At 32.5% G+C, this 12,744-nt stretch overlaps 3 protein-coding genes across 3 annotated transcripts; all 3 read left to right on the forward strand.

Annotated features, from left to right (window-relative positions):
• Positions 1 to 492: 492 nt before the first annotated feature.
• Positions 493 to 1,905, forward strand: LOC114180813 (probable leucine-rich repeat receptor-like protein kinase At1g35710). The gene has a single exon (XM_028067102.1). The coding sequence runs from the start codon at positions 493 to 495 to the stop codon at positions 1,903 to 1,905; it is 1,413 nt and encodes a 470-aa protein (XP_027922903.1).
• Positions 1,906 to 5,145: 3,240 nt separating this feature from the next.
• Positions 5,146 to 7,452, forward strand: LOC114180814 (receptor-like protein EIX2). The gene has a single exon (XM_028067103.1). The coding sequence runs from the start codon at positions 5,146 to 5,148 to the stop codon at positions 7,450 to 7,452; it is 2,307 nt and encodes a 768-aa protein (XP_027922904.1).
• Positions 7,453 to 7,568: 116 nt separating this feature from the next.
• LOC114182069 (receptor-like protein EIX2) lies at positions 7,569 to 8,598 on the forward strand. The gene has a single exon (XM_028068817.1). The coding sequence runs from the start codon at positions 7,592 to 7,594 to the stop codon at positions 8,489 to 8,491; it is 900 nt and encodes a 299-aa protein (XP_027924618.1). The 5' UTR covers positions 7,569 to 7,591; the 3' UTR covers positions 8,492 to 8,598.
• Positions 8,599 to 12,744: the final 4,146 nt, after the last annotated feature.

A 12,744-nucleotide genomic window follows, 5' to 3' on the forward strand; every position in this document is an offset into this window, starting at 1 on the left:
CAAACTTTGTCTGCCATTAAGAATTTAAGACCCTGATCTAAATGTATCTTATGTGAACCTCAGCATAATAATTAATTAATCAAATTTTACAGAAGGTTTGTTATACTACTGACATAATTAACTAAAGGTTTTGCTCTAGGTGATGAAGAATCACAAAACGGATTCAGAAAAGTAAAAGATGACTGCAACACAATGATTTATCTTTATCATGATTGCGATTTATTCTACATTATGACATCAGCATTGTGGTAATGCACTTTATGAACTAAGTGTTTCAGCAAAGAAAAAGAAAGAACAGAAAAAAGTTGTAAATTTGCTAGAGACGTAATGTAATAAAAAAAAAGGAAAATGAAATAAGAAAGGATAAATATCTACCGTATACACTGATTGTAATGGATTAGAAACAAGATTTATTTATTCATTTTGATTTTTTTTTCATAAAAAATGTTAATTTAGTTTTTTAATTTTTTAATTTTAATTTAATCTTGACGTATGATAATTAATGCAATTTATTGCAACTATTTCTATCCATCTCATTTTTCATTTCACTTTGGTGCCTTTGCCAGCCTCACCTACCTAAACTTATCTACTTCTTCCTTCCAAGGTCAAATTCCTTCACAAATCTCACACCTTTCCAAATTAGCCACCCTCGATCTTTCCTTTAACTTTGATTTAACGTGGAAAGAAGACAGTTGGAAGAGACTACTCCAAAATGCAACACATCTAACAGAGCTTGTTTTGGATTATACAGACATGTCTTCAATTTCAACCAAGACTCTCAATTTGTCTTCCTCTTTAGTTACTCTTAGTCTTTCAGGGACTCAGCTAAGAGAAAACTTGACAGACGGTATCTTTTGTTTACCAAATCTTCAACACCTCGATCTTTCATATAATTTGTACCTTAGAAGCCATCTTCCAAAAGTTAGTTGTAGCACTACTTCTCTTAATATCTTAGATCTTTCACTTTCTCAGTTCCAAGGCTCAATCCCTCCATCCTTCTCTAACCTCTCACATCTTACTTCATTGGACCTCTCATGTAACTCTCTTGTCGATTCAATCCCATCCTCACTCCTAACCCTTCCACGTCTCTCTTTTCTCAATCTCCTTAGTAATAGTCTTAGTGGTGAAATCCCAAATGTCTTTCCACAGGCAAACAAATTTAAAGAATTGCATTTCAATGGTAACAACTTAGGAGGTGAGCTGCCATCAACACTTTCAAATCTTCAACATCTCACTCTCTTGGATCTTTCAGTTAATAAATTCAGTGGTCAGATCCCAGACGTGTTTGTCGGGCTAACCAAATTGAATGTTCTCTATCTGTCATATAACAATTTTGAAGGAAAAATCCCATCTTCATTGTTTGGCTTAACTCAACTTTCGGAACTGAAATTTTCTTATAATAAGTTACAAGGCCCTTTGCCCGACAAAATATCAGGATTTTCCAGTCTAGTTAGCTTATCATTTGATAACAACTTGATGAATGGGTCAATTCCTTCATGGTGTTTATCCTTGCCATCTTTGGAGTATTTGTTTCTATGGAAAAATGAATTCACAGGGCTCGTCTATGCAAACATATCAAATTCCTTGATGTATCTAGATTTCTCCTACAACAAGTTACAAGGTAATATACCAGAAATAATTTTCAACCTTGTAAATCTTACTAAATTAGATCTATCATCCAACAACTTAAGTGGATATATTCACTTTTCACTTTTCTCTAAGCTTCCAAATTTGGAATATCTTCTCCTTTCCCAGAATGATCTGTTATCCCTAAATTTTGAATCTAATGTCAACTACACTTTTTCCTCGTTACTGATGTTGGACTTATCTTCTACAAGTTTAGTTGAATTTCCAAAATTAGCAGGAAAAGTACCACTGAAACTGGGTGAGGAATGGTATCACTGAAACTGTTGTTACTAACATCCAGAGTTAGCAGATTGGGAAAAGATGAGAAATTGAGTGTGAAGAGTACCTTTTATGCCATGATTTCTTTCTCAACTGGGTTTCAAGTTATTGACGAACAAATCCCTAACAGCAGGTTCATCCCAAAAGATTAGAATGATCGAATTGGAGAAAAAAGAAGAAGCGAAATGAAAACCTAAAGATATAAAGAGATCACCTTCGACGGCAACAATCTTCAACGGCGGCGAAACCTTCGACGGCGGCGAAACCTTCGACGGCAGCGAAATCTTCGACGGCGGTACAACCTTCGACGGCGGCGAGTGACGGAGACAGGATCTGTGTGGTTGAATCTCGGTGGAGAAAAAAGAAGAAGTGTGTGTGGACTGATCTGGATCGAAGAGAAAGTAAAAATCACAGTTCAGTGCACTGATGTGAACAGTTAACTGTTTGCAGTACAGTTTTTCTAACTTTAACTACAAAACAGTACAGTTTAATTTTACTGTTAATAATTCAGTTATTTTTGGTTTAAAACAGTACAATTAACCTAAGTACAGTACAATTCAGTTATTTTTGCCCAGCCCTAGTAGCAAGTAATAAATATTGTTTTTGGCAGCTGCTTCATTTTCAATTACGCCTCCCATTTGCCTCTACATCTCTCATCTGTAGCCTATCTTCTCCTCTAACCCTAAAAAGGAGGAAAACCATCATGAATGAAGGAGAAGATCCAAGGAGGAGCGTGAGAGCTTCTCAATACACTTAACAACCTCCGAGAGACTATCCCAAATGCCCAAAAGTGATTTCTATTCATGAAAGCAAGGAATCCCTCTAGACCCTTCAAAAGAACATGTTTAAATACCCATTTTTAACACATCAGTGTCGTCGATGCTTGGCGCTATAAGTTAATAAGTGAAACAACAGCTTTTGTGAAGCCATTGCCCGACACAATTGACGACTGCCTGACGCACTAGCCAAGGCTTGGCCACCCCCAATAGCCTCTGTGAAACAGTTTTTAGGTTAAAAGTGGTGTCAAATGACTTATATGTATAAGACTAATTCATATATATATATATATATATATATATATATATATATATATATATATATATATATATATATATATATATATAACCACAGTCTTTCAATGACTATAACACATATGAAAAATATATAAACTCAACAATTAGACCTATCAAAAAACAATCTCAGCAGAAGAATCCCATGGGGAGGACATTTTGAAACCTTTGATGACTCTTGTTTTGAAGGAAATGGGGTGGCTCGTTCTTAACGTGGACTTGTGTTGAACAAACGAAAATATTGTCTTGAAATTCTCTCAGAGTTTGGCTTCACTGCCTGCAAGCCTGCCGACACTCCTTCCAACCTCACTGTAAAACTGAATGCTGAGAGTGGTGATCTCTTGGATGATTCAACAAGCTTTAGACGTTTAATAAGAAAGCTCATTTATTTGACTAAACCCGTCCAGATATATCTTTTTGCCATTCACCTTGCAAAAAATCATTCTTTTCACGAAAGAAGCAAACACATTGAAGTGGATTGCCACTTCATACGAGCCAAAGTTGTTGAAGGACTCCTTATTCTCTCACATGTTCCATCCAAACATCAATTAATCGACGTGCTTACCACGTCTATGTATATATCCATCTTCTTTTTAAACCAATTTGTCCAAGAAGGGTCTACTCATCATCCATACTCCATCTTGAGAGGGGTTATTAGTGATACAAAAGATCCTTCCTCTGGCCTAACAACTTTGCAAAACTATTTCTGATAGACAATTGTTTTCTTTGTTTTATGTTGAACTCTTTTTTGGTGTATATAAACCTGTCTCTGTAATAATATCAGTTGACTTTATCTTTTCTCTCACAAGGATCGTTGTTCACCTTTCTTCAAACATGTTCTCGTATCACTAATAGTGGATATGAAGATGAGTGTGGATGAAGAGGAGAAAATAAAATTTTGTAAGTGGAGAAATTTGACATGTTTATTTGGATCTTTGGATTGAGAATAATTTACGGTTTAGTCAACAATAAATTAAATAAATATTAAAGATATATTATACTAGCATTGATCTAATCAATTCAATGCTAATTTAAATAGATAAAATTATTGTAGGTCTAACCAACACGGACTTAAATAAATATAAATATAAATACTTGGATTTTGACAAAAAAGATTTATCTATTTTGAACTAAAAAAATCAATTTCATCCTTATAATTAGGAAAATAGTATCTTCACTACGGTTATATTTCATTTATATTACAATAAAAAAAAGTTTTATTAATAGTTGATGTTATTGAGCACGCATTTGGTATGGTATGTGATAATTGTTGGTGTGTTTAGCATATGAAAAATTAATATTAGTATTAATAGGCAATTACCTTAATGACATACCAAACATGTGTTCAATTGCCTAAATGACTTTAATGAAATTTATTAAAACTAATGGAATTAAATCTTTGTGCTAAAATTGTTCTTTTCTTTTTTCTTAAATATGTTAATATTTATTTTATTTGACCGATTATTGTGTTAACCTTAGAGTTAATATAAACAAATATAAAGAAAAAATAAGTTTGAAAAACGTATTACTTTAATGTGAAAAGAATCGGTATTTGAATAAATATGTTTAATATCAGACCGTGACATGATAAATATTGCAAAAGTAGGAAACACGATAACAAGATCATTAAATTAAAAGGTGTGATAAACATAAAGGACACAAGATAATTATTTATTTATTTTTGGTTTCACATAACTGTAAGAGTCCTAACAACGAAACTTATATAATTATAGTAGAATGATAATTTCGGTTGGTTTTCGAGTCAAATTTACTCAATTTTTTTAATCTGTCTTTCTTTGTTCTTGTCTAATAAATGGATAAGCTGAGCCGCTCAGCGTTTTCTTCCACCTATTTTAATTGATAATGCCTTATTTTCTAAATGAAGTTAATGTCATTTTCATATCTATACCTGTTGTCGCATTTTGTTGGCCTGAAGGGTTTCCTTCGATTTTCCTTTCATTTAGTACGTTCAACCTTTGAAACTTTCTTCCTTGCTTGACTAGGAAATTAAATAAAAACAGGGCCAAGAAATTAATCCTCGCTCACGTATGCCAACTACTTAAAATATCCTAATGCTGAGCAAATAATAATTTTAATGGTGTTGTTGATTGATCTTTTATTCATACCACGGTTTAGAGCATAGAAGAAATTTCGTATCAAGAAAATAGTAATGGGCAGTTACTTTCTCAGACTATTGTTATCAGTGTTTGTTCTGCTTATCAAAGTATCCGTTCTTGGATTGAACTCGCCATCAGAGAGTTCTTATGTGAAATGCAAAGAGAGGGAGAAACAAGCACTCCTCAATTTCAAACTAAGTGTGGAAGATTACTATGGCATGCTGTTCACATGGAGGGACGATAACAGAGATTGCTGCAAATGGGAGGGTATTGAATGCAACAATGAAACTGGTCACATAGAGAAGCTTGATCTTCGTGGTTCAACATCGCATTATTTGTCAGGTTCAATCAATATCACTTCATTGGTTGACTTACAAAATTTGGAATATTTGGATCTCAGCTATAATATTTGTCTCGGATGTCAAATTCCAGCATCCATCGGCTCCTTTCAGAGCTTAAGATATCTCAATCTATCACAGTTAATTTTCATAGGGACAATTCCCTATGAACTGGGAGATCTATCAAAGTTAGAGTGTCTTGATCTTAAAAGTAATGATCTTCATGGAGAAGTTCCTTCACAACTTGGAAATCTGTCACAATTGAAGTATCTCGATCTTTCAAACAATCGACTTGCTCATGCAATTCCTTCTCAACTTGGAAGTCTATCACATTTGAGGTATCTCGATCTTTCTGGAAATCAACTTTCTCATTCAATTCCTTCTGAACTTGGAAATCTGTCACATTTGAGGTATCTCCACCTTTCTGGAAATTCACTTTCCGGAGCACTCCCTTTCCAGGTTGGAAATCTTCCTCTCTTGCATTCTCTTAGACTTGATGGACGTAACGGTCTTAATTTAAAGGATGAAAAGTGGCTAACTTCTCTCTCTTCATTAACAACTCTCAGTCTCTATTCATTTTCTTATCTTGACTTCTCTCATCCCTGGCTTCAAATTATTAGTGACCATCTTCCAAACTTACGAGAGTTGACTCTAGTCCGATGTGGTCTTTCAGATCATCATCTTTCATCTTTGTTTCCTTCTCAATCCAACATTTCCACTTCACTTTCCATCCTTTATCTCTCTGATAATATACTGACGTCATCAACATTTCAATCGTTGTCCAACTATAGCTCTAATCTCCAAGAGCTTCATCTTTCTGGTAATAACATTGTCTTGTCATCTCCTCCCTATCCAAACTTTCCTTCTCTTGTGCTCCTTGATCTCTCTTCTAATAATCTAACTCAAGCATCAATATTTCAAGGAAATCTCAATTTCAGCACCAAACTGCAGGTACTTATGTTGTCTGAATGCGGCCTCACTGATAAAAGCTTTCTTGTATCATCTGCTTACATTAAAAATTCTCATTCCCTTGTCACCCTTCATCTCTCGAATAATCTATTGAAATCATCCGTTGTATTTCATTGGCTTTGCAACTTCTCCGCCAATATTCAATGCCTTTCCCTACATTATACATTGTTAGAAGGTCCCATTCCAGATGCAGTTGGGAATGTAATGAAATCTCTTGAAGTTCTCGGAATTGGCTCCAACAAACTGAAAGGCGATATTCCAGCTTCCCTTGGGAGCATATGCACATTGAAGACATTATACCTTAACAGTAACAGCCTGAGTGGGAAAATTTCTAGCTTCATTCAGAATACCTCAAGGTGCAACAACCCTGCACTTGAGGTGTTAGATTTATCTAACAACTTAATTATTGGAGAAATACCAGAAAGCATTGGGTTGCTTCATCAGTTGCAGTTTCTTTTTCTTGAGGAGAATTATTTGGAGGGTGATATCAATGAATTGCATCTCACAAATTTGTCCCAATTGTTGAAACTAGACTTATCAGACAACTCATTGTCATTAAAGTTTGCTACCACTTGGATTCCACCCTTCCAATTACTTAGTTTGGGACTAGCTTCATGCAAGTTGGGTCCTAGCTTTCCAAGCTGGCTCCAGTCTCAAAATCAGCTAAGCTTCCTTGATATTTCTGATGCGGGGATTCATGACTTTGTACCAGATTGGTTTTGGAACAAGTTACAGTTTATAAGTAGGATAAATATGTCCTATAACCGTCTCAAAGGTGTGATTCCGAATCTAACAATGAAGTATGTCAACTATGGTCCCGAGGCAATAATTCTAAATTCAAATCAATTTGAAGGTGTAATTCCTACGTTTTTGTCACACGCTGGCACGTTGGATTTGTCAAGAAATAAGTTTTCAGATTTAAATACATTATTGTGCAGAAATAGAGTAATAAAAGACATGCATACTTTGGATTTATCAAATAATCAAATAATGGGACAAATGCCTGAGTGTTGGGAACATCTAAGTTCATTAGTCCATAGGTACTCTTGTTAACTTGCAGGCTCTGGTGCTACGAAACAACAATTTTAACGGAGAACTGCCACTTACATTGAAAAACTGTTCTAGATTAGATTTATTAGACGTGAGTAACAATTTGTTGTCTGGTCCAGTACCTTCTTGGATCGGGGAAAATATGCAACAATTGAAAATCTTGAGCTTGAGAGTAAATCACTTCTTTGGAAGTGTTCCTGTACAACTCTGCTGTTTGAGTCAAATTCAAGTGTTGGACCTCTCAAGGAATAACTTGTCAGGAGAAATGCCAACATGTCTGAGAAATTTTACCACATTGATGGAAAAGAGTGCATTCGTAGGGGAAATTGTGAGGAGACGAAAAATTTCAATTCAAAGATTTTTCGAATATATTTATGACTCTTATTTGTTACTGTCATGGAAAGGTCAGGATTATGAGTTTTGGGAGCCAGAGAATCTTCTTAAGAGCATTGACCTCTCAAGCAACAGGTTAACAGGTGAAGTACCGAAAGAGGTTGGATATTTAGTTGGATTGGTTTCTTTGAATTTATCAAGAAACAACTTTCATGGAGAGATTCCTTCTGAGATTGGGAATTTAAGTTTGCTAGAGTTTCTGGACTTATCAAGAAATAATTTGTCAGGCAGTATTCCTTCCACTCTTTCCAACATTGATAGTCTTGGTGTGTTAGACCTATCAAACAATAATCTGAGTGGAAGAATCCCTTTGGGAAGACACTTGCAAACCTTTGATGCCTCTAGTTTTGAAGGAAATATTGATCTTTGTGGAGAGCAACTCAACAAAAGTTGTCCAGGAGATGAGACAGTGCAAGAAACTCAACAACCAGCAATGGATGGTGAAGAAGACGATTCAATTTTGTATGGAGGATTGTACATGAGCTTGGGGCTAGGTTTCTTTGCAGGCTTTTGGGGTTTATTAGGATCAATGTTACTTTGGCAACCATGGAGAATTGCTTACATTAGAGTCTTGAACAGAATGATAGACTATATACTTGTAATGGCTGAGCTCAACTTTGCCAAGTGCCATAGGTGGCTAAAAGGATAGTTCATATGTGTGTTCTTCCAATAACTTCTTTCTTATAATTTGCTACTTCATTTCTCTATTTTGTTCAAATCAGTGAGAATGAATGTTTTTATGAAAATATATTGTTTATCTAGGGACCAATTAAGTTGTTTGACTTTACTTATTAAATAAATGTTTTTTCTTTTTTTAATGATAAGTATCCTTTTACTTCATTATATCTCTTCAGTTCACTTGTATGTCTCTTACACCCACAAAGTGGTATGCATTAATTTGAAATTTAAACATCGAGTTTGTCCAATTCTATTTTTTTAATTAGTTAGTGCCTTCACTAGTGCTAATTTTCCAAAAATCACTATTTTACTTGCAATAAATAAATCATAGATGGCATGTTGGGTTTCTTCATCACAACTAATTAATAGAATTTTCAGTTTATGGAAGCATATTGATTTGACTACTGTTGAAGGATAATCTGTTTGTAATTTTAGTTTATTTTCTTTAGCGTAAAATACATATTAACTATCACTTCAGTCTGAAGACAAGTGCAGAAAAATCTCAATCTCACAGCAGAATTGCATTATTCAATAATTGATCCACTGTGAGGAGGTTATCTAACAATGCTCTGCTGCCATGTGAAGTAAAATTTAATAACGGTGGTCGCACTTCAAGAACCATATATTCTTAAATATAAAACAACAATTTATAATTTATACAATCACATATTTCACCATCACAACTCAAGGCAAAAACTAATAACAGTTAAGAACTTTGTGCTTGTCTCTTAAATTGCTTAACTGATTCTTAAAATTTAGTCAAAGTAGTTTATCTATATATTTAATTAGAGAACTACATATACATTTAATGATATTTTTGTATAAATTTTGTTTTTTGTCACTAAAATACTTTTATTGATAATTTTAGTTTTTTCTTTAATCTTGAACTAGATCTTCCGTATTTTCACAACTAAACTATTTTAATTCATAAATAAATTATTTTAATTATACTTTTTATTTTCATATAGTATGAAAATATTAATGAATAAAATTTAATGTTGTGTTTGGTGGCTGAGAGGAAGCAGGGTATGGTAAGCTTATCTTCTACTTTGATTGATACTTTTGAAGAGTAGTTGATAGCAATTAAAGCTGATGTAGCAGTCATTTTCATCTGTGGAAAACTAATACACCGAAGATTTTGTACGATAGTTTTCGTTCCACCACTAATAATTCAATACAACTAAGCAAAAGCCAAACTCATGAACATTGATGAAATTCTTCATTCTTTTCTTCATAAACTAGTCTTTTATACTTAAACAGGATAAATATTTTTATATAATTGAGATTTATAATGATTAATTTTTAGTAAATAAATTAGATTTTAGATTTATGATGATAAAATTAAATATGTTAAAGTCCCGTCGTGGTTGAGGATTTCTTACGACTTAAAGACTCTTACTGCTTATTAAGTCAATTTAAAACCATAAATATATTTAGAATAAGTAATTGCATCTGTCACTTTCTTACATGCTCTGCTTTCAATATCCATAACAACAGATTCTAAAGACCCATCATGGTTGGATGATATGGTTAATCTAGGTGTTGCTCCTTCTCTTTGAATTGAGCTTTCAAGAATAAATTCAATCTTCCTCAATTTAGGTTTAGATAATTGCTCTTTTTATTTGGATAGATTTGGTATAATGTCCCATTTTCTTTATGGTATTTTCTTCGTGTGAAACCATATAATTGTTAGATTTTAATATACAATACAAATTACAAGGATATAACAAAGTCTGAAAAAAAATTACATTAAATATGTTTTAACAGTATTAGAACAGAGGTTCAATATTAAAAATAAGCTCCAAGTCCTTCATGTCCTCAACCTTATATAAAAGGTCTATATCTTCATCGTTTCTTCAACTTTTCTTCAAAATTAGCCTCTAAAATATCTTATTACTAAATTTCAGTCCTCAATTTTTCCATAACAGGACTAATATATTTGCTCTCATTCATTTGTAGCACGAAATTGCTGTGCAGTTTATGGGGGATTAGCTTCATAATTTCAATCTGGGATGAAGGCTTCATGGATTGCTGGATGCATAGGATATGTAGTATTTGAGGTTTATAATGTAATGCAATATATATGTCTGCTTCAAGAAACATATTGATTTCATTGTCTTTCATGTTGTCATATTATAATGTAAGAATTTTCATTCCATCTCAACGATTCTTCCACATTTTAGTTTCCTTTTAATAATATTTTTTTATGTATGCATATTTCGTGTTCTCTTCCCACATAGCTTTATTTGTCATTTGCAATCATCCATATTTGTACACAACTTCCTTTTCTTTCTTTATTAATTTTTCTGAAAAAAATAAATAAATTATCTCATGCAATAATTGAAATTATATTTTCAAGAATGAATTGATGCAAAACCCTAACTAATGGTTTTAGATTAAATTTGGAATCTGCCTGGACTCGATGCACATCATTTTAATTTTTAATTTTTTTCGAACAGATTTTGAAAAATTATTTATCATTATTGTAATATAGAAACTAAAAATTACAGAAATCATAAAAAAATAATTGGCAATTTTATTTGAGTAAAATATCATGTAAAAAGTAGAAAGTATATTCTAAACATTTTGCTTCTTTAATCATTCCATCTTTTTTTTTTCTCTTTTGAATGAATCCTATTAGCTTATAAATAATATAACATTAACAAATTATTAGTGAAATGAGACATTAAAATTAATAATAATAATAACTTTAACCATAATAATTATAATTAAATAGTTATATTTTCGTTAAAACATTAATAGTCATGTACAGTATATATCTGTAGTCAATTCTCATTAAAAAACATTAGGATTTTGTTTTTCATAAATCATATTAGGCATTATTCTGAAGTTTTAGTATCCTAACTAGATTACTATTCTAAAACATTATCAATAATTTTTTATAACATGAAATTTCGTTAAAAAATAAATAAATAAATACAAACAAGCATATTAGCCAAGCCAAGCTTATGATGAGAAAAAGAAATCATCCCAAAAAGCTAATAAAATATTTGGATACTTACAAAACATGTTATAGTTATAGTTTTACTCTAATTTATATTTGAATAAATTGTTCTGAATTATGTCAAACTTAATATATATGTATATAAAGGTAACATAGAATTAAACTAGGTAGTATTTAGTTGGAGGGTTACGTGGGCTTAATGGGAGGGAGGGGTGTGAGAAATATGGTGAGTTTGTTTTTGGTTTTTTGGCATCATAGTTTAGATTTTTATTTTTTGGTTTGTTTTGTTTTCTGATATTTTGAATGAATGAAGATGGAATAATGAGAATAATAGGAATAAAAGGAATAAGAAAGGCTATGTGAGAATTGTACAGAGGTGGTAAAGGAATGGATAGGGAAGAAAATTGGTTAAGATGGTGCTTCTGAGTGAAATTGTTAGAGAAGTTGATGAAGGAGAATGTGGGAAAACCCTACGTGAGGCATGGAGGTTCATTATGATGTGGTGGGTTGAAGAAAATGTGTTTGGTGTTGAAGGAATGAAGATGGGAGTTGATTGAAGATAATGAAGAGTGGAAGGAGAGTGTTTTGACGTTGGTTACAAATGGATGAATGGAAGAAAACGATGAAAACCATTTTGATAACTTATTTGTTAACTATTTAAATGATGTTGAAAAATATTATCATAGAAGTTGCACTGTAGTTTTAATAATTTTTGAACACCTAATTATCTCTTCTTACGTGGATATAAAACAAAAACAAACAAAATAAAATAAATGACCAGTACGAAAAAACTAATACGTTTTTCCATAGCTAATGTATGCATGTGATTGAGGAGCTTAATTTTCTAACCCATATTTTGGGTTGGAAAGACTTGGAAACTCAACAAAGAATGTATTCATTGATGTTGATATGAGCCTTGTTAATATCAAGGCTTTCTGCGTATACATGGGTTCCCCTTCATATATAACATTTCTGTGAAGTTGACAGATGAAGCTTGTTTTCAGGGAGACGTTTAATTCTTTTTTTTTCTTTTATTTTTCAAACATTAAATTTTGTATATTAATTCTGAAATTGAGGCTCTTCTAGCATGAAATTGTTTCATGATCCTAACACAATAATGACTTTCAACGTCACTAATTTTGTGTCGCATGTAGCAAAGTCTAAAGTTAAAAATGTGCAATTGCTTTTTTGTAAATATTTTTCTCAAATTGATGTCTGACATAGTTTTAACAGACGCCAAGTTCAAAATTAACATCGGG

This window comes from Vigna unguiculata, chromosome 4 (genome assembly GCF_004118075.2).
Source record: "Vigna unguiculata cultivar IT97K-499-35 chromosome 4, ASM411807v1, whole genome shotgun sequence".
Taxonomy (NCBI): domain Eukaryota; kingdom Viridiplantae; phylum Streptophyta; class Magnoliopsida; order Fabales; family Fabaceae; genus Vigna; species Vigna unguiculata.

Coding starts and splice junctions, on each gene's coding strand:
- LOC114180813 (XM_028067102.1), top strand. CDS start 493: ATGATAATTAATGCAATTTATTGCAACTATTTCTATCCATCTCATTTT.
- LOC114182069 (XM_028068817.1), top strand. CDS start 7,592: ATGCAACAATTGAAAATCTTGAGCTTGAGAGTAAATCACTTCTTTGGA.
- LOC114180814 (XM_028067103.1), top strand. CDS start 5,146: ATGGGCAGTTACTTTCTCAGACTATTGTTATCAGTGTTTGTTCTGCTT.